Here is a 20,832-nt window from a genome sequence, read left to right on the forward strand (position 1 = left end):
TGATATTTTTTTCTTAAATAAATATCAGAAAATAATTTAACATGTTTTAATTTTGTCGTCATTTTCTTTTTTCCATCAATACTCGTTCAAAATATCCAAACAACTCCATATATGGCAATGGACGTGGAAAGTATGAGAGGTTGTCTCATATCTAAATGCACAATAGGCAAAAGATCCAAGAAGTTAAGTGTGTGGGCTAAGCTTGCAAAATATATACATGCTCTTTCCGTGACAGTGGACGGCCCGACATGAAGGCGGGCAAAACGACAGGTAAATGAGCTGGAAATAATTGTCGCCAAACTCTACATTAGTTGTTTTACTTTAGTATATGTGAAGCTGCGCCACGCATTAATGGATTTTTTGCACCTTTGCTTCAAATCTGTGGTACAACAATGGGATGATTGGGGATGAGTGTGTTATCTTTCATTCCAACTTGCCCCATTTTATAATGAAATACATGCACGATTATTTTTGGACAAAAACTTGTGTGAGACTGTTTCACTGTATGTTGAGTTGGATTGAGATGAAAATGTAATACTTATACGCTTAAATATAATACTAATTAGGAGTAAAGTATTTATTACTTATATAGGAAAATGGAATACTCTTAAAGGAGAAATATAATACTTTTACATTTTGATTTAAAAGTATTACATTTTTCCTTAAAATGTATTACATTTTTCCTAATGTAACAGTATTACATTGTTCACAAATGTATTACATTTTTCTTTATAAGTAACAAACATTTTATTTCAGATTAGTATTACATTTAAGCATATAAGTGTGACATTTACATGTTGATTTGACCTGGCCCGATTTCGACCCGGTTCGATAGCTCTAATTGTACTTGTACATATCATATTAGATGCACTTTGTAGTTTTATTTTTTTTTATTTTTTTTAGATGACAAGAGAAACTCTCAACCACTATTTGAAAATATATACTATGTAAATTCTGTTTTTTATAAAATGACCTGTAAACCACATAAAAAAAAATCACACTAAAAAATCTTGTGCAACAAGTTTTATGGGAATATGTTTATATGTGTGATGCACTAAATATGTGCGCAGTTATGCCACACCTTCTATTGCATGAAAAATGTTACTTTCTTCGATTTCTAGTATGGACAAATCTCATCATAATTACACACCACATAGGTTGGACTGTTGGAGCCGAAAAATTTATTAACCAAGATCAGAGCGGAACATTAAAACAGTTCAAAACACGGGCAAAATTATTCATAACAAAATATGAAATATAATTAATTAGATAAAATAATTTGAATAAAAACACATTATAAATTACACACCATCTCTAAAATACATTTTTTTTTAAAAAAATTATATCAACTTAATTTGAATACAAAACTACACATATTAGAAACGTCTAGAATAATTTATAAAAAGTAAAACTTTTTTTTAAAAATTATTTTTCATAATTGATAAATTGAATCACATAACATATTTCATATCAATTACTAAATTTAAAAAATGAATTGCCAAAGACCTTGTGGTCTAGTGGCATTCGGTGTCCCGGTTAACACTTACACATGGATGATGGGAGTGGGTTTGAGCGGCTTAATTCAGTAGGTTGAGAAAGTAGCTACGTGTTTTTGCCATTTAACATCCCAGACTTTCATTTTTGGATGATTTTTTTCATAAAATTCTATTTTTAGCAAGGGTATTATTGAGTTAATTCCACTGGAGGTCCCTTGTCTTTGGTGGCAATTCCAAATTTAGTCCCAGCCTATTGTTTTTGCCATTTAACATCCCAGACTTTCATTTTTTGGATGATTTTTTTGATAAAATTCTATTTTTAGCAAGGGTATTATTGTCTCTTCAAATATTTTTTTTATTTTGCCAGTTTTCTATTGGTTCATGACTCTTTAAAAAAATAAAAAAATAGTTAGCTGGTTCTCTTCATGATTTCACCATCCTCGTTTGTACGTATTCCTCCTTCACCCACCTTCGTCACTGGTTTCACCTTCCTTTCACCACCGGCTTCACCTTTCTTCGCCTTCCTTTCACCACTGACTTCACCTTTCTTCGCCATCGTCTTTGCTTGCTTTCGCCGTCGTCTTCACGAGCAGCACTGCCAAAACAAAAATCAAAGAGAGTTATACCTTAACGCACATGAGACATTTGATCGCTCCAAGAACTTGAAACAAACATCGTTTGAAATGTATGTACCAACCAAAAACATCTACATACAAAGCTACTATAGTGAGAAAATATGAATGGTGTTCTACCAGACTTACCCTGGCCATGTTAAATGAAGGAAATCTTGAAAATGCTTTTGATAAGATATCATCATTCACCTCATTTCCAAGATCATCACCACAAATTAGGCAATGATCGTATGAAAAACACAATAATATAGTGAGATCACAAAACATATTTTCATAATCCAGAGTGAAAACGGTGAAGGGAGGTGAAACTGGCGACGAAGGCTGGTGAAGGAGGAATACAAACGAGGATGGTGAAGGAGCAAGACAAAGGAGGAAGTTGACCGCGAAGGCTTGATTTGTCTATTTGGGAATTTTGGGGAGGCTTGGATTAAAGTTTCAAGAAGAGAACCCGCTAACTAATTTTTTTTATTAAAAAAAAAAGAGTGAACCGGTAGAAAATTGACAAAATAAAAAAAATATATATGAAGAGACAATAATATCCTTGCTAAAAAAAGGATCTTATCAAAAAAATCATGAAAAGGACCAAAAGTGTCCAAAAAATGAAAGTCTGGGATGTTAAATGGCAAAAACAATAGTCTGGGATTGAATTTGGAATCGTCACCAAAGACATGGGACCTTCTGTGGAATTAACTCTTTAAATAATTATTACCACATATAACACATTATAAATTTCACAAATTAACACATACACACTAATAAATATAAGTAGTAAATTACTCAATTATAAATAAATTTCAAATTTTGATATGAATCACACATAAATCTATATATTATAAATTTAACAATTTTAATATTTTACACTAAATGAAGGTGAGTTTTATGTACGAAAAGTCAAACTTAAAATTTTGTAACTACTAAATTAACTATTCGAGGAATTCTGTTAGGCCTCCAATTATATTACACAGTATAAAGCTGTCAAGATATTTAGAATTGAATTTCACAAGGTCCAAAAATTCTCTTGTCACATCCATTCCAAATACTCCATCTATTACATCCACATATCCTATAAAATCTGCAACATCTTTGGTGATGCCTGCTTCCAATATTCTCTCTATATAACTTCATAAGGATGGAGAACTACGTGCATTATATTCGACAAGGCTGTCTCATATCTAAAGTACTTGCATGCAGTATATGAAACTGTTGGATCGGATGTAGCCATTTCAAGCAGACAAACAACCTAAGCATTGTCCTCAATTCGAATTACAGTCATTTGATGTACTATAATAATTGATTGATACCCCTGAGTAGGGTACCCAGTCAGGAGTGTGAGCATAAATATAATATAAACATAAATGTGCAGTCTAATTATTAGCTTAGGCTTTTAGTTGGATGGAGCACATGCTTTAATTTGGTATCAGAGCCATGCAAAAGGTCATGGGTTCGAGTCTCCGCGCCACTCGAAAAAAATCTAGACTATGGTCCACACGTGAGGGGGGCGTGTGAGCATAAATATATAAATATAATATAAACATGGCCAACTATCATCTTAGGCTTTTAGTTGGATGGAGCACATGACGTTACCCAGCCAAGCTCCTCGTCGAGGTATTGAGTTTGTCTAAGCTCGGCTACCCACCCCACGACAGGCAGTCAATGGTGTATCCGATTTTTGTGAGATTTCTCTTTTTGATATTAGGAAAGAAGTATGACAATTTAGGAAGTTTTCCTTAAGATCAAATTTGTTAACTATTTTATTTCCTTTCTCGAAGGCATGTAAATCTTGTATAAACACCCCGGACAGGTTCAGAATAAAAAAAATCCTCTGCAATACTCTGTCAATTTGCTCTCTTATTTTCTCCCTTATATTGTTTTACGGTTGTGTTGGTTTATCGTCGGGCTACCTTGTGGCCATGAAATCAACAACTGTCGCGGGGCTACCTTGTGGCCACGAAATCAACAACAACAACAACAACAACAAGACGAAATGCCTCTATCGTCTGACTACCTTGTAGCCATGAAATCAACAACAACAACAATGACAAGAACGAGACGAAATGCTTACTTCAATTATTTTGCTCTCTTATTTTCTCCCTTATATTGTTTTACCGCTGTATTGGTCTGTCGTCAGGCTACCTTGTGGCCATGAAATCAACAACAATAACAACAACAACAACAACAACAACAAGAACGAGACGAAATGCTTCTGTTGTCGGGCTACGTACCTTGTGACCATGAAATCAACAACTTTTTTTTTTAATACTATTGGCTCTATTACAATGCAGCCCTTATATTGTTTTATATTGTTTTACAACAACAACAAGAACAAGACGAAATGCTTCTGTCGTCGGGCTACCTTGTGACCATGAAATCAACAACATTAATCTTGATACTGCGTTGCTTTAGTTCTGATTTGGCGAGTCTTGTTTCGAGTTACTAGAACTGAAAGTGTGTAATATTCTTGCAAAATCGGTGATAATCTCTAGTTTTTTAAAAAAAATATATATATATTTAAGAATTAGGTTAAACATATTTTTAAAAGTGTTCTACTATATGTAATTTTAATTTTTTCTTTTGTCTATTTTGTCTCAGAAGAGGTGCCCAAACAAGTGGGAAATGATTCTCGTATTTAGATGATTACGTTGTATAGTATTTTCTTAATACAATTTTTTTGTTTTCCTCTCTTGTGGAATTTTCCGGTTTCCCTCAAACATCAATCATTATTGATCTACACCACTGTTGCAAAAACCTCCTACCTAGGCGTTCGGCGCCCCTAGACCGAGGTGAATTGCTCCCTAGGCGTCCGCCTAGGTGGCTGACCGCCTAGCGCCTAACTCGGCAAACTAGGCCGAGTTGGCGGCCGACTCAGCTGAATTCGGCTGAGTTAACTCGCCCAACTCGGCAGAGTTAGCTGAGTTAACTCGGGCGAGTCGGCCTTGTTACTTTTTTTTTTTATTATATTTATATATATTTAAATTTATTTATTTATATAAATAAGAGAAGTAAGATATATATATATATATATATATATATATATATATACACCCACACAAATGCATTTTCTTTTATTTTTATAGGTTGCCGCCTAGGTATCGCCTAGGCGCCGCCTAAACCGCTTAGGCGCTAGGCGCTAATTAATCCCGACTAGCGTCTAGCGCCTATTGCAACCATGGTCCACACATACTATCAAATAATGTACATTCAGTAGTACACAAATAATGTACTTTTAGTATATTAAAATTTTACATTATATTCAGGGAAAATACATTATTTGAATATTGAAAGTACATTATTTTGTATAATATACATTCAGTACACGAATAATGTACTTTTAATATATTATAAATGTACTTTTTTATTTATGGTCCATACAACACTGTGTGGGCATGGTCCTCACAATAATTTGCCCTCAAACATGTATTCTTATTTTTTTTTTCTTTTTAAAATTTATACACAGTAATTCTAACTTAAATTGGACTAAAATTATTTGAACATATACTAATTGTGATAGAGTGAGTAGTACTAAAAAAAAATTGTTAGAAAAAAACAAGAACAATAATTTTAAATATGGAGCTTTTAAAGTCCACATTTAATGAGTCCCTGTTTCCTCCAGCACCCCCAGACCCACGTATTCCCCTGACATTCATTAAACTTATTCTTCTTGTCATTTTCTTTTTCCAGCAATTTTCATTCAAAAAATCCAAACAACTCCATATGTGTAGCATTGGACGTCGAAAGTCTATCAAGATTCATATGGGGTTACTTTTCCCCGGCCCTTCGATAACAAACATGAAAAATGCTCTTTCCATAATAAACTTCATTTTCAATTTTATGATATATATAAACGTAAGTAGTTTAATGGTTAACTGAATATAAAGTTTATGAGAAACTTAACCTCATAGTAATAGAAGTAGAAGAGAAAGCGATGTTGATCTCTAATCATAGCTGATGTCTCATTGTTGTGTTGTCTCTCTTGAGCGGTAGATTTGTAGAGTATCCTTAGTCGTTTTGTCATACCTGACATAGAACTTTAGATGATGTCTCATACTTGATTTAGAACCTTAGATGATGGCCCATACTTGATTCAGAACCTTAATTAGACGATGTATTGATATTATTATGAACAATATGAATACCATAAATTGTATGTGCTATATGTTGTATATCATATATCACATGGTTTATATTAGGCACGGAGTTTGATTGACTAACCACTTTTAGTTATTCAATCTAACCAAAATACTTAATAAGTTTAGTCAACTTACACCGAATAATTAAGACCTTAATATATAATATATATTATATGGGAAATCCAACATTTTAATCTCCACAATAGTATTTTATCTTTTTAAATTTGACCGTAATCTATCTTTGATTTTAATGATTTTGTTAGACTTACTCTTGCCTTCTTAATTTGTTGTGCCAAATTTAGTTAGGACTGAACTCAATAAAAAAGATAAAACTAACATATCATTGTCAAGACCAAAATTCGGATAACTCATCCCTAATATATAGGCTATGTTTGGTCCTCTCTAAGTTTTTTTTTTTTTTTTTGAAAGGAAGGTCCTCTATAAGTTTATAACTTATTTTAAGTTACAAATAAGATATAATATGCCAACATGAACAGAACAACTTAAACTAAAAGTTTATTTTAAAATGTAACTTTAAATAAGGTTTTAAAATAAGCTAGTAGCTATTAACTTTTGAACTTTAATTTAAGTTTTATGCTAATTTATAAGTTAAGTGGGATGAGATTTGGTGCGAAGAATCTTCCAGGTGCGAAACATGCGGTGAGATTTGAGTTGTTCATCAAATCTAGATTAACGGCTCAAATCAATGATTTAAAAAAAAAAAAAAAGCGCGCATACTAGAAGGAAGAAGCAAATTAAAGTGTAAAAATGGTACATCTTAAGTGTTACAAAGACGCACCTTAGTGTTAAAATGGCGCACCTTAATTAAGTCTTAACATCGCGCACCTTCAGTTTTTAAAATGACGCACTTTAAGTGTAGTACTTATGCACCTAAGTGTATAACTGACGCACCTTAAATGTTAAAATGTCGCACCTTAAGTATTAAAAGGACACACCTTAAGCTTTGAAACGACAACGTACCTTAAGCACAAAAAACACGCACATTAATTTTGAACAATACGCCAAATGACTAAATTACCACCGTATTTTTTTAATCCGTGTTCATTCTGATCGTTGATTTTGACAAGATCAATGAATATCATCTCACAGTATATTTCACTTGGACACAACCTTCGCATCTAATCTCTATTCTAAGTTAAGTATCTCAAATAGAGTCATATAGACAACCTCAACTTTCGGGCTTGGACGGCCCGACATGACGGAGGGCAAAACGACATCTAAATGGGCTGGAAATAACTGTCGTTTAGATTGTCGGCAACCTCATCCTGAGTTGTTTTACTTTAGTGAATGTGAAGCTGCCCGCCCACGCATTATGTGGCTAAGTGGCGGAGATATTAATGAATTTCTGCACCTTGCTTCAAATCTGCGGTACAACAACAATGGATGATTGAGGATGAGTGTTTTATCTCTTTCCAGCTAGCTTGCCCTCTTGTCCCGACTCCCAGGTCAACAAAATTTGTAATGAAATCCACCATTACTTAAACTTTTTTGTTTGTTAATACGATGAATACAATAATTTAAGTATACTTCAATCATTCCTTCACTTTAAATCTCACAATTTGAAAGTGTGCTTATTCAAAAGATCACAAGTAGGTAAATTATATAATTATCAAGCCAATTGTTCAATTAATTGATATTGCCCCAATTGTAATAATAAGAATATAAATAATTATAAATATGGACGAGTTATGATATTTTATAAATATTGAAGATAAAATTAAAGTGGTAACAAATACAAATATTAAATAAATTAGACTTTGGGTTGTAGGTGTCCTTTTGGTTTGTAATGAATAATATTGAAAATTAGGCTCAAATCTAGGCTCACAAGGACTATTACATTTCTAGACAAATTAGGTAAGTTGTCCAAAAAGTAATAAAGACAATGGACTAAGAAAGTTAAGTGCTCGTCGAGAAGATATGTATATATAGAGATCAAAGAGCTCTTACTTATAGTACTTTTGAAGCCGAAAATAGTAGAAATTAATGACTAATAAACCCTAGGAATTCCATACCACACATGTGTCCCACCATCGCCATTTGACCACCCTATCCCTTTGCACGCCACCAAGGCCTAAAAGACCGTTGGTAAGCGTTGATGGGAAGGGGGATGGGGAGAGGTGAGGCCCCCTATCGCATCCAATGTCTTTTCATCCTAAAAACAACCAGTAGTTGCTCGCAGCGGTCGACGGTGGCCAGCAGCTACTTGTCGTACCTAGCAGGGCACCATGTTACCTTACCAACCGTGTACCCTTCATTTCTTCACCTTTGCATCTTATTATGATCCTATAATTTATGTTTCTCACTTTCTAACCGTACCATTCACTTGCCCCCTTCCTAGTCTTTAAGCTTTGGGACCTATTTTTTATGCCTTCTCGCACTTTGGCACCTAAACTTTCCCCGTTCTTCACTCTAGAACACATCCCTTCATCCTTTACTTCCTCACCTCCTTAACTTTGATCTTTAGTGTAATTCGCACCCCTAATTCTATTACTTTCTTACATAGGCCCTCCACCGCCCTCTTATAAACTATGCCATTGGGCTCCAACCATCCTATGGACCTAATCCCTTGGCCTCCACTCCTTGAGCCCAGTCGGATTTAGACCTAGATTCCACCCCCATCAGTATATATTTGATATCAATGAGTTATATATACAAAATGTTTTTGAAATAAATTTCATAAAAGGGACCTCAAAGAAGATACTAATGTTATTTCATCCACGCTTCTATGTGGTTTATTGCTATAGCTACAATTAATCAAGTATATGTGTATAATAAATATAATAATATATTTATATTAATACACCTTTTTAAATAATAATTAAAAATTATTTTTTAAATAATAGCAATAATAATAAAATTATGTCACTTATTATCTAATATCTCATAATAACATTATAATATTGTAGTTAAAATGGAGAGGTTTTTAGGTTTTAATGGAGATATGTATATGGTGTTATTTTTGTAAAGTAATAAGGATAGAAGTGAAAAAAATAATAAAAAATTTATGACTTATTTTGAAATGCTACGAGAGTATTGTTTCAAAAGTTATGTTTTAAAATTTTGTTTTAATTACTAGCTAGAACATATAGTACAATGTATTGGTAATTTAAAATAAATTATAAGTTCTACAATATACTCTACCAAAAGAATCATTTTCTCCTATTATTTTATTTTTACCAATTTTCTTATTTTTTTAAAATAACTAAAACTAACCACTAAATACCCAATAAGTATGATGTAATCGATAAAAATATATAAAAAGAAAATTAATTTAACAAATAAAAAGAATATATATAAAAAAGATTATGGCTATGTTTGGCAGAGCTTATTTAGGAGCTTATAGCTTATTTTAAGCTACTAATAAGCTATAAGTTCTGTTTAGTAATGTTCTCAAAATAAGCTAGTAGCTTAAAATAAGAGCTTATTTTGAAACGATACTTTAGGGCTATGTTTGGCAAACCTAGCTGAAAAGGTAGCTAAAAACTGAAAAACTATAAGCTCGAAGCTGAAATCTGAAGAGCTGTTATGCTTAAAAGTGTTTGGTAAAATTAGCTTTTTGATAAGCTGATAAATGTAAAAAGACTAAAAATGACATCTTCATACAATTTAAATAATTTTAAATTTAAATAGGTTTGCTTATATATTAAAATATAAAATAATGAAATCAATATATTTAAATAAAATATAAAGTAAGAACATATATTTAAAAATATATAAAGTAAAAAAAAATATTTATAATTCATAAGATTAGTTCATACAAAAATTAATGTTCAAACATAAATATCAAACTAAAATTACAACAAAACATAATGAAGAAAAAAAATGTCAAGTGTTTTAATTGAGAGGGGTAAATGATGTCATTTATTTAAAATAATAAGGATAAAGATGGAAAAAAGTTAAAAAGCTACTAGCTTATTTTGAAAAGCTACCCCAAGTAGCGTTTCAAAATAAACTATTATTTTAATCTACTAGCTTATTTTGAGAACATTACCAAACAGAGCTTATAACTTATTAGTAGCTTAAAATAAGCTATAAGCTCCTAAATAAGCTCTGCCAAACAGAGCCTAGGTAGCTTTTCAAAAATAAAAGCTAGTAGCTTCTTAACTTTTTCCATCTTTATCCTTATTATTTTAAATACATGACATCATTTACTCCTTTCAATTAAAACTCTTTTAGCCTTTTCAATTCAATATGTTTCGTTGTAATTTTAATTTAACATTTGTGTTTGAACAATAATTTTTGTATAAACTAATTTTATGAATTATAAACATTTCATTTTACTTTATATATTTTCAAATATATGTTCTTACTTTATATTTTTATTAAAATATATTGATTTCATTATTTTATATTTTAATAGGTAAACAAACATATTTAATAGGTAAATTATTTAAATTTTATGAATATATTCTTTTTAATATTTTTACATGTATCAGCTTATTAAAAAGCTAACTTTACCAAACAATTTTAAGCATAGCAGCTAGCTTAACAACTCTTCAGATTTCAGCTTCGAGCTTATAGCTTTTCAGCTTTCAGCTACTTTTCAACTTTCAGCTACCTTTTCAGCTAGGTTTGCCAAACATAGCCATAACTCACGACCAAATTACAACTTAATTTTTCCTCAAAAAAAAAAATTACAACTTAATTTCTATATTTGATAAAATATGTCAAATCAAAATATTCAATTATGTTTCTTTATCATGCAAACCAATCCAAATCTCCAAAGCCTATTACTAGTCAACGTCCGAATCGAATTGGAATACATAACAAAACTGGTCATTACGGTCTCCGTAATAATTGAGATTAAATAAATCACGTAAGTTGGGGGACGTGGCATAATCGACACCACATATTCGACTCACATCGGCTCGTAACGGATTAGGTTTTCTCCACGTTACCGACCAAAACGAGATTAATTAAGGAAACAATTAAGGAAAATGACGCACCACGTGGCACGCAATTACGGAGTGGCTGTGAAGTGTAATATTCACGCCTTACAATTTCCAGAAACTTCCGGAGTGAACTCGTGGCTGACAACGGAATAAGCCTCTACTATCAACTGCTCCCCGACACGTGTCCCGTGGACCACACCCCATCCGACGTGGCACGAACATCTAGCCCGTTAATGATACGGCCCCCTCCAATTTTTTTTATTTTATTATTTTATTAAATTTCGCCCCTTAAAATAGTAATTTCTCCCCGAATGAACAGCTGGTTTTTAATATTCAATTTGGTAATTCGAGTATTAAGATTTCATCACTTCTTTTTTATTTTTGAGTATTATTGATTCTGTTACAATGTAGTATCTATTACAAGATTTCATCAGTTTGATTATTAACTTTTAAATTTGATCAAAGTTATTGTAATTACGTGATTTTATTTAAAATAGTTATTTGTCTAAATTAAAATAGTTTTTGACATTTTGATTAACAATTTGATGAAATTGAACAAGTTTTAAAGTCGAGATAAGAAGTGAGTAACAAATGGAGTATTAACTGTTTCCATCTGCTTCTGGAAGCGAAGGTTAAATAGGGAGGAGGAGAGAGTTGAGACTTTGTGTTTTGTTTAGCTGTGAAAATGAATGGGGATGGTAGAAGCGAAGAGGATATGGAGGGAGATGCGGAGAAGAGGACGACGAAGTTTGAGGTGTTAATGTGTGGCTATCTCCCCGGAGTTGTGTCGCAGAAGCCGCCTTTGGTTTCTCCGGTGGCCGTGGCATCGCCGGAGAGTGGCGTCGATGGAGATTCGTGGAAGGATGTTTGCGGTGGCGGTTGCGGATTCGCCATGGCCATTGCAGGTATTCCTCTCTCTCTCTCTCTCACTGCACGTATATACATGTATTTCTGTGTGTATATAGTGTTCTATTAATTTCAGCTGATTGAACATTGAAGTTTTTGATGACCTTGAGATCTTGAAAAGTGATGAAACCTTTGGTTTGAATCTGCTAACAAAGAAAACAAGTTTTTTTTTTTTTTTTTTTTTTTTTAAATAAATAAGTTTCTATTTTTGAAAATTCCTTTCGGTTTTCCCAGGTTCTAGTCTAGTTGATAAGCTGCAAACTAGTTGTTTGGAGTTTGTTCTCTATCTGTGGATTATTTCAACCTTAAATTAATAACTTTGACAGTCTTTTACTTTCCTTAAATCCTAGTAAGAATGCACAAGATTAGTTACTTTATTTTAAGCATGATTTCTGCGTTTAACGAAGATCCGAGATTGGAGTTAGAATTTGTGTCTTCTTTTCAAAGTAAAAGGAAATATTTTGGAGGGCATGGAGGAGTGAGTAAGGTTTGTGTCCCAGAGAAGGAGTTGATATTTTTAATTGGGAAAATGTGAAAAGGTAGACTGAGGAATAAGTACGATATTGGCACTTCTAAGCTAATTGATATGAATCTAATTGAATGATAGACAAGGACAATAGGAATTCTTAGAATACATTCATTTGGTTTGCCACATTCTGAGTAGTCATCCCATATGAATGGGCGCTTTTGACATGTCAAATAACTGAGCAGAGCAGATAAAGAAACTGAAGAAGGAAACTTTGTTTACCAGAATATGGTTCTAGATAAAATACATCATCAAAGTATAACTGAAGTTTAAAGAATTTTGGGGAAGAATGCTCATTTAGAAGGCAACATATCCTAGAATCAAACATGATCATTCATGTGGTTTTGATGGATCTTCAATGGGACTAAATAATCAGCATTTCAGCTGAGATAATCTCAGTATGGTGCAAGGAACATGGAATTTTACTAAAAAGAATGCACATTACTTTATAGAATATCAATTTTATCCCCATATTTTGACAAACCTACGATTGTAGATCATATATAGTCCTTAATCCACTTCAAGTGACTTAATTCATTGTGGAGTATTGACTTAAATGAGCTCAAATATTTTGTCCAATTAAACTACTAAGCTTTTCCAAATTTGTAAATGGAAGATAATTTATTTAATTTACAATTTCTATAATCATCTTAATCTGTACCAAACACCACTGTTATCTTCCTGGAAGTGATATATTAGTTTACCTGTAAAGGTTGACTTATTTTCCTGATTTTAACTTCTCATTATATGTGTACTTATGTGATAAAATAATTTGTAGAATCTGGAAAACTCATAACATGGGGTTCAGCAGATGATCAAGGTCAAAGCTACTTGACATCAGGAAAGCATGGGGTAAAGCAGCAAATCTCTTACCCATAGACTCATATTACACTTTATTCTTGAATTGATTTTGCTACCCTCTTTCCACACTATACTTAAGGAAATTCCAGAGCCATTTCAACTTCCGACTGAGACTCCAATAATGAAGGCATCAGCAGGTTGGGCACATTGTGTTTCTCTTACAGGTAAAAACTGCCCATGCCCTCCAAAAAATTAACTTCGTCAATCATTTAGCTCTGTAGGTCTCAAAGACCATCTCTCTATTGAAATAACCTGGAAAGAGAGGTGAAGTGATTACTGATTAATCACTCATAATTTCCAGAAAAAAGTGAGGTGTACACTTGGGGCTGGAAGGAGTGTGTGCCCTCAGTGAAAATAACTCGTAGTTTGGCCTCGGAAGGAGGAGCAGAAGGAGACACTTCAGGGAAACAAAGCTCTGCCTTGTTTGAACAAGGTAAATGAGTGATAATGCTTGTATGAGCTATATTCTTTACCAAGTTAATTACATTCAAATATATACAACTATATATATATATATGATCATAGGGTTGACTGTTGCAGAGAGCCCACTCTCTCAAGGCTCCAAATCAGCTGGTGTATCAGTGTTTCACCTTGATAATAAGAAAACTGGAGAAGAAATTCCAAAGCGAAGAAAAGTTTCGCCTTTTAAACAAGAAATTGAAAGTCCGCCACCTACAGATGAGTCTCTTTCTGCTCCACCTTGTCTGGTAGCACTGGATCCAGGTATCAAGATCACTTCTGTTGCTGCTGGTGGCCGCCACACTTTAGCACTTTCAGGTATATCTACTCCTTCATACGCACTGTCCTTGACACACAATTTCAAAATGTAGAACTCTTCCTTTGTGGTTACACCATATAGTTTTGTAGGTATATGAAGTACGAAGATATGGAAGATCTTTAATGTAAAGCAAGAGACCTGATGCATAATATTTTTACCGGATTTAGATGTGGGACAGGTATGGGGTTGGGGCTATGGAGGTGAAGGGCAACTTGGTTTGGGCTCTCGGATAAAAATTGTGGCTTCTCCTCATCTTATACCCTGTATTGAGCCAGCTACCTGTGGGAAAGAGAGGACTTCTGGGATCACTTCAACTCCAGCACCTAAAGTTTTGGGAAATTACATCAAGGGCATTGCATGTGGAGGTCGGCACAGTGCAGTGATAACAGGTCAGAAGTGATGCTTGATCTCTTGTTCTTTTGTTGAACTACTTGGAGTTCTTTCTAATAAGATATTATTTATATGCTTTAAACATTTCTTGCCTCACCGGTGTGCAGTGTACTTGCTGAGCTATTTCTATGTTTTAGCATAAACTGCACAGAGATTAATTTAACACCATTTTATAGATTAACTTTCAGAATTACTCAAAACTGCTGTTTTGTGTTGTAAACAATAGTTCTGATTATATGTTTTCTCTTCTCTTTGTGATATCAGATAATGGTGCACTCCTTACTTTTGGATGGGGTTTGTATGGACAGGTGGGTGTTTAATTTCCTTAGAATTCATGCAAGGATTTCTTGTTTTGGAACTAACACTTTGAATAATGTAAGTTGATTGTACACCATGATAGCTTTGTCACATGTGGCTAATAACACTGTAAACTGAATAATCAGGGCTAAATGACTTTGTTCATCTTGCAGTCAGGTTGGACCTATAATTTTCATAAAAGTATAAACCCTGACTTTAAAAAAAAAAATTCCCAGTCTTCTATTTAATATTTTGAAGTCAATTTTCTTATTCAGTGTGGACAAGGGAGCACAAATGATGTGCTGAGACCAACTTGTGTGCCTTCTCTTTTGAACACTCGAGTTGAAGATGTTGCAGCTGGATTGTGGCATACATTATGCATATGTGCTGATGGTCGTGTGCATGCCTTTGGTGGAAATCAGTTTGGGCAGCTAGGTTTGGGTACCGGGACTGACCAGTCTGAGGTACTTGATGCTCAATTATTTGTTTGATCTTTTATTCCATAATAAATATCATTGTTGTAATGTTGAGTTATTTGCTTCAATTCTATTGTTCTATCAATCCTAAAATAATTCAATGGTTTTAGAATATTATTAGTGAGAAAGGAAGAATGTTATATTGTGACAATATAAAGAGTTCTAAGAACTGCATAATCAGTCAAATGGGTTGCTAGTCGGGAATTAGTCAGTCTATATGAAAAGCTAGCAGTTTCTTGAGCTTCAAACCAGAAATACTTTGGGTTCTCAAATGTAGAACCCCTTTTATATTTGTTATGCAATAACTGCTTCATTCTTTAGAATTATTCATTTTTTTTTGAAACACTCATGATTCTTTACAATGTAGTATCTGTTCTATACTTTCTCGATCCTGTGGCCACCCATTTGGAATAGTAACTGAAGTGCCATCGTACTACATAGTAGTTGGCTTAGAATTATTCATTTATTCGTTGAGCATATCTAAAAACTTGCAAACATGTAATGTTACAGGTGACACCTAGGCTCGTTGATGCTACCATTTTGGAAAGTAAGAATGCCAAAAAAGTATCTTGTGGAGCTCGTCATAGCACTATAATGACAGGTAGTAGTCAAGTCCAAAGTCCATTACTAGGCTTTAGGATTTGTATTTGTAATATCTGATTGTATGGGAACATTTTAGTGGCACCGTACTTGATTCAATTCATAGAAAAAAACAAAGACTATAATGGTAAAGAATGGACAGTCATATTAATATTTGTTTTGCTTAAAACTTGCAGAAGATGCCAAAGTATATTCCTGGGGATGGAACAAGTATGGTCAGGTATGTGAATGAGATGGCACTGCAATATGGTTTTATCTTTTCTTCTTCTCTCAAAAGGTTGCATCTCCAACTCCAAGGGCCCCGACTCAGTAGATGGTGCGCACAAGGGATCGGCCCTGCCCACTTTGGGTATAATCCCCACATTTCTGTTACCGTGTTTCGAATCGTAGTCTCTTTTCCTAAATATTGTCTACTAAATCAGTGAGCTAAGCCCTTGCGGGCTAGTTCATCTTTTCTTGAACATTTGAATGCTTGACATGACTTCATACTTGTATTGATATCTATATTCTCCAGCTAGGTTTAGGCGATACAATTGACAGAAACATCCCAGCTCAAGTTCCATTGGATGATTATACCCTCAAAAACATTGCTTGTGGGTGGTGGCACACACTCTTGCTTGCTGAAACCCTTCGATAAGCATTCTTCAAAGTTTGTATTTTTTTTTCATGGTTGGCCAAGTGGTGGATGGTTCACACAGGCGCCAAAAGGGCAAAATATGTCAGAATGCGATGGTTGGCGAGCTGGGGGAGACAATTTTGTTAGGGGCTGTAGTTATCATGACTGGTGTACATTGTATATTTAATGGGCCACTTGGACTGATCCATGCCATTTATTTCGAATATTTGGATTCATGTATGGGTTGTTTCAGATCGATCAGGGATAGTGTGTATCACACTGCGTGACTGAGACTCGTTTCCTTTTCCTCTCTTTAAATCTTTTCGTTCCTTTATGAATGTGAATATGTGATTCGTGATGAACGAAATTCCCTGCAGATTACTGACCAGTGTGCAACTGTGAGCATCCTTATGCGAGAAAGGGGAAATAAGAACACTCGCTTTTTTCTTTTTTTTTTTCAAACAAACAGCAAATTCATTCATTGGAGTACAAATGGAAGAAAGGAGGTTCTAAGAACCAGTTTTTACGTTTTGCATTAGAGATGGAGTCTCAAGTAAGTGAGTAACTCCATTTGTATAGTGTTTAACAAACGAGATTGAAACATCGTCTAAAAGACTTAGTAAACATTTAATGTCAAGGATTACAAGATCAAAAGAAGAAGTATGATTATCACCATGTAGACCTTGTACCACAATGAGAGCATCAGTTTCGACCAGGATCTTGGAGTAGTTTTGCTGCTTTAATCATGTAAGAGTTTCACGAACAACAATGTTAGCCACAATTTTATAGGCAACATTACAAAGTGCAATTGGCCTTAAATCACCCACATTCTAAGGCTTAGGCTTCTTAGGGATGAGGACAATTTGAGTATCAAGCCCTTGGGTAATTTTCCAGTAGTGACAAATTGTTTAAAAAGATCAGTAAGATCATGTCCAAGAATATCCGAGTGTTCTTGGTAGAATCCCGGGTTTAACCCATTGGGTCTAGGGAATTTATCCGGATGCATACTAAAGACTGCAGAACGGACTTCTTCATAGGTAACCAACCGACCTAAGAAGAGAGTCATTCTGTTGAGAAGTGATAGTAGCACGAACAACATTCAGAACATGAGCGGGGTTACCTGGGTTGGACCTAAAGATGTTGGTGAAGTGGTTAGCAATCAGTGACTCGAGACCATGGCCCTTGGGTATCCAGTTTCCAGAAGAGTCTTTGAGGCCAATAAGAACATTGGATCTTCATCTTCTCTTACTAACTTTTTTTTTTTGAATACTACCAGTATCTGTTCAGAACTACTCTTTCAACCTATTGAGGTACAAGAATCAGTATTGCCTCCACTGAGTCTCGAACCCACCACCTCCCGTGGGAAGGGTTTGATGCCACTGGACCACAAGGTCCTTGGCCTTCTCTTTCTAACTTGATTATGAAATAATTTCGACTTAGTGTCTCCATTCTTGAGCCAAAAGCTTTTAGCCCTCTACTTTCAGTATTGATTATGTTGGTTTAGCAGTCTGATATAAATGGATTGGGCAGTGTTGAACTGCTAGACGCTAGAATAGTTGCGACGAGAGCGGATACTCTCCATTTGGTTTTTGCAATGGTCAATGTGCGGTTGAAAATTTTTAATGAGATGCTTACCCCAACATCATAGGTCTTTACTACACAAATTTAGCTGATTGAGGAAGGAGGTCGAAACCAGCAGATTGAGTCTAGCTATGGAGAACCAATTCCCTGCACTTGGCCTCTTTTAACCACAGGTTTTCAAACCTGAATTTTCGTCTGGTATGCGACCTTTGCGATGGGATGGGCCAGAGAGCAAGAGGTCGGTGATCGCTTACAGGGGCTTCAAAGGAGCATGCCCCTAGCGTCGAAAAACAGCTCGAACCAGCTATCAGAGGCAAGAATTCGTTTGAACGCGATCCTATATATATATATATATATAAAAGTTTAAAGGGTGAAGCGTTTGTTAGGTGGAATGTAAGAAAACAGCGGCATCTCTACCCTCATCACCTAACACTCTCCAAAATGCACGCGGATTTTGGTTTAGCTTTCTGCCGGTATTACAAGCCGCGCCGATTGCGTGATATGTTAATCGGGGCAGTTTAAAGATATAAGTTTTTAATTAATTAATAAGTACTAAGATAGTGACTTTTTTGGTTATATATATATGGGATATGACTGTTTGATCAAGTGATATATATGCAAGTAATGATTTTCATTTGTTTGGAGTCAATAGAATATGATCACAATGACGACAACAACAATGATAATAACAAAAAGAGTGTTTTTTTTAATCAGTGGATCGTATCATTACAATGTTTATCGATTTGCATTAAGTATCAACTAGTGTATCATGTTTAATAACATTATATTATCATGTACTATATTCACAGTATTTGTTCTATTTGTGCATAAAATTTAAACTTATTAATGTACATAAATACTAAATTAAATATATACCATTTGTATTTCCATTTACTCCATAGTAGGTTTATTATGTTCATTCTATATGTTCATAAAACTAAAGTTTAATGTACATAAACTTTACACTACAAATAACACACGTTTAATAACATTACCTTGTACTATGTTTATAATATTTGTTCTATATGATCATATATCTAAATTTCAGTGCACATAGACACTAAACTGCGGGTATATCATATCTATTCTTATTAACTTAGTAGTAGGATCATAATGTTCTTTCTATATGTTCAAAAAAACAAAGCTTAGCTTAATGCACATAAATATTACACAAAAGTAATGACTTTATATACCTATAGATTTAGTTCTTTAATGTTTTTTAAATATCAATTTGTGTGCCATTTAAAAGATCTCAATTAGATTTTTCTTAAAGATATATTTTTTATACATTAATTTTATTTTTACAAAAATAAAAAAGAGAAAATTAAATTTAAGTTAATTAAAAAAATTGAATGAGAAAAATATGGACATGTTTGGTGCATATTATTGCTACATTTACCCTAGTCCAGGATATACCCTGTTTGGTAAATGATTGTTAGCTGATTGGGTTGGCTGTTTGGGTTAGAATGTATGATTAATAAAAAAACAAAGTCATATTTTTTTTAAAAATTACAAAAATTTCGTAATTGTTAATGACGTCGGTTAGTTAAAAAAAAAAAAAACAACAAACATGGAAATATGTTTTTAAAATTATAAATTGATTTAATGTTTTGATGATGGTGTGATATATCCGACGTTAGATGCTATTTTTGTAGGAGTATGTACATTGAATAAATCAAAATGTACAAATTATCAACGCATGTTATTACATCAATATAATTTTCATATCATTATAATCTTATTAATATTGACTTTTCTTATGTTTAGTAGATATATCCTTCACATTCACCCTGTAAATTCTAACTTCAATACATTATTGTCGCTTACTGTTGTCAGATATTCACAAGAGATCAACCATATCAGGCCACTTGGATTTTCTTTATTTAATTTAAAAAGATCCGACCTGCCCTGATTCAATATCCGGCGGCGTGATAAAAAGCATTGAAAATACAAAACATATGGGCTGTACCGTGGGCAGATTTGTTGAAATGTAAGGCGAACGTAGTTAAAATAGAGCTTTCAAATGCAAGGTTGTTCCCAGTGTGGAATATTTGCATTCAAGCTTCTTCATTCAATCTTATCTCCCCATTTATCTAATAATTATTTGAGTCATTTCCATTTTTTGTCCTGCTATTATTGGGATATTGTCAATTTTAGTCCACTTCATTAATTTTTGTCAGATTATGGCCAGTCTTATTTAGTCATTGACACTTTTATTTCATCGTTAAAAATTTCGTCAAATGGTCGTCCAAAACAGGGGTATTTTTAGTTTTTTCATGCTTTGATCATCTCCTTGACTCTTTGCAATGGTTTTCCTTACACATTTTCATCGAATGAAGAGGTCCAGCGAAAGCCATGTGAGCCACATTACAAAGCCATGCCTTTCGCCTAACCTCTTCATTGGATGAAAATGTGCAAGAAAAACCACTGCAAAGGATAAAGGAGACGATCAAAGCATGAAAAGACCAAAATATCCATATTTTGGACGGTTATTTGACAAAAAAATTTAACGGTGGACTAAAAGTGGCAATGACTAAATAAGATTGGCCGCAATGTGACAAAAATTAATGAAGTGAACTAAAATTAACATTGCCCAATAACAGTAGTACCAAAAATGGAAATGATTCTAATTA

The 20,832-nt window shown here is 33.7% G+C and overlaps 1 protein-coding gene and 1 long non-coding RNA gene across 6 annotated transcripts; one reads left to right on the forward strand and one right to left on the reverse strand.

The window, feature by feature from the left end:
- Positions 1–11,758: 11,758 nt before the first annotated feature.
- LOC115999031 (ultraviolet-B receptor UVR8-like) lies at positions 11,759–16,994 on the forward strand. Of its 4 annotated transcripts, none has more exons than XM_031238760.1 (11): positions 11,759–12,073; positions 13,379–13,452; positions 13,541–13,625; positions 13,763–13,894; positions 13,987–14,238; positions 14,407–14,628; positions 14,894–14,937; positions 15,202–15,390; positions 15,913–16,003; positions 16,179–16,222; positions 16,521–16,634. In XM_031238760.1, the coding sequence occupies exons 1-11, from the start codon at positions 11,854–11,856 to the stop codon at positions 16,524–16,526; spliced, it is 1,359 nt and encodes a 452-aa protein (XP_031094620.1). In that variant the 5' UTR covers positions 11,759–11,853; the 3' UTR covers positions 16,527–16,634. The 4 variants fall into 4 exon arrangements, 3 of the variants coding, with proteins under 3 accessions (XP_031094620.1, XP_031094618.1, XP_031094619.1); XR_004093973.1 differs by having other exon boundaries at positions 11,760–12,073; positions 16,179–16,351; positions 16,517–16,633; XM_031238758.1 differs by having other exon boundaries at positions 11,763–12,073; positions 16,517–16,994.
- Positions 16,995–17,065: 71 nt separating this feature from the next.
- LOC115999032 lies at positions 17,066–18,476 on the reverse strand. Of its 2 annotated transcripts, none has more exons than XR_004093975.1 (2): positions 17,739–18,476; positions 17,066–17,355 (listed from the first exon to the last, which is right to left on the reverse strand). It is a non-coding gene; the product is annotated as an uncharacterized LOC115999032 (long non-coding RNA). The 2 variants fall into 2 exon arrangements; XR_004093974.1 differs by having other exon boundaries at positions 17,066–17,668.
- Between the last annotated feature and the right edge of the window lie 2,356 nt (positions 18,477–20,832).

The sequence above is a fragment of the Ipomoea triloba genome, chromosome 12 (assembly GCF_003576645.1).
Source record: "Ipomoea triloba cultivar NCNSP0323 chromosome 12, ASM357664v1".
In the NCBI taxonomy this organism is placed as follows: domain Eukaryota; kingdom Viridiplantae; phylum Streptophyta; class Magnoliopsida; order Solanales; family Convolvulaceae; genus Ipomoea; species Ipomoea triloba.

Excerpts from the sequence above, each read along its gene's own strand:
- LOC115999031 (XM_031238758.1), top strand. The coding sequence starts at position 11,854 with ATGAATGGGGATGGTAGAAGCGAAGAGGATATGGAGGGAGATGCGGAG. Across the intron at positions 14,239-14,406 it reads CCACACTTTAGCACTTTCAG|ATGTGGGACAGGTATGGGGT; the intron begins GTATATCTACTC and ends TACCGGATTTAG. Across the intron at positions 16,223-16,516 it reads GATGGAACAAGTATGGTCAG|CTAGGTTTAGGCGATACAAT; the intron begins GTATGTGAATGA and ends TATATTCTCCAG.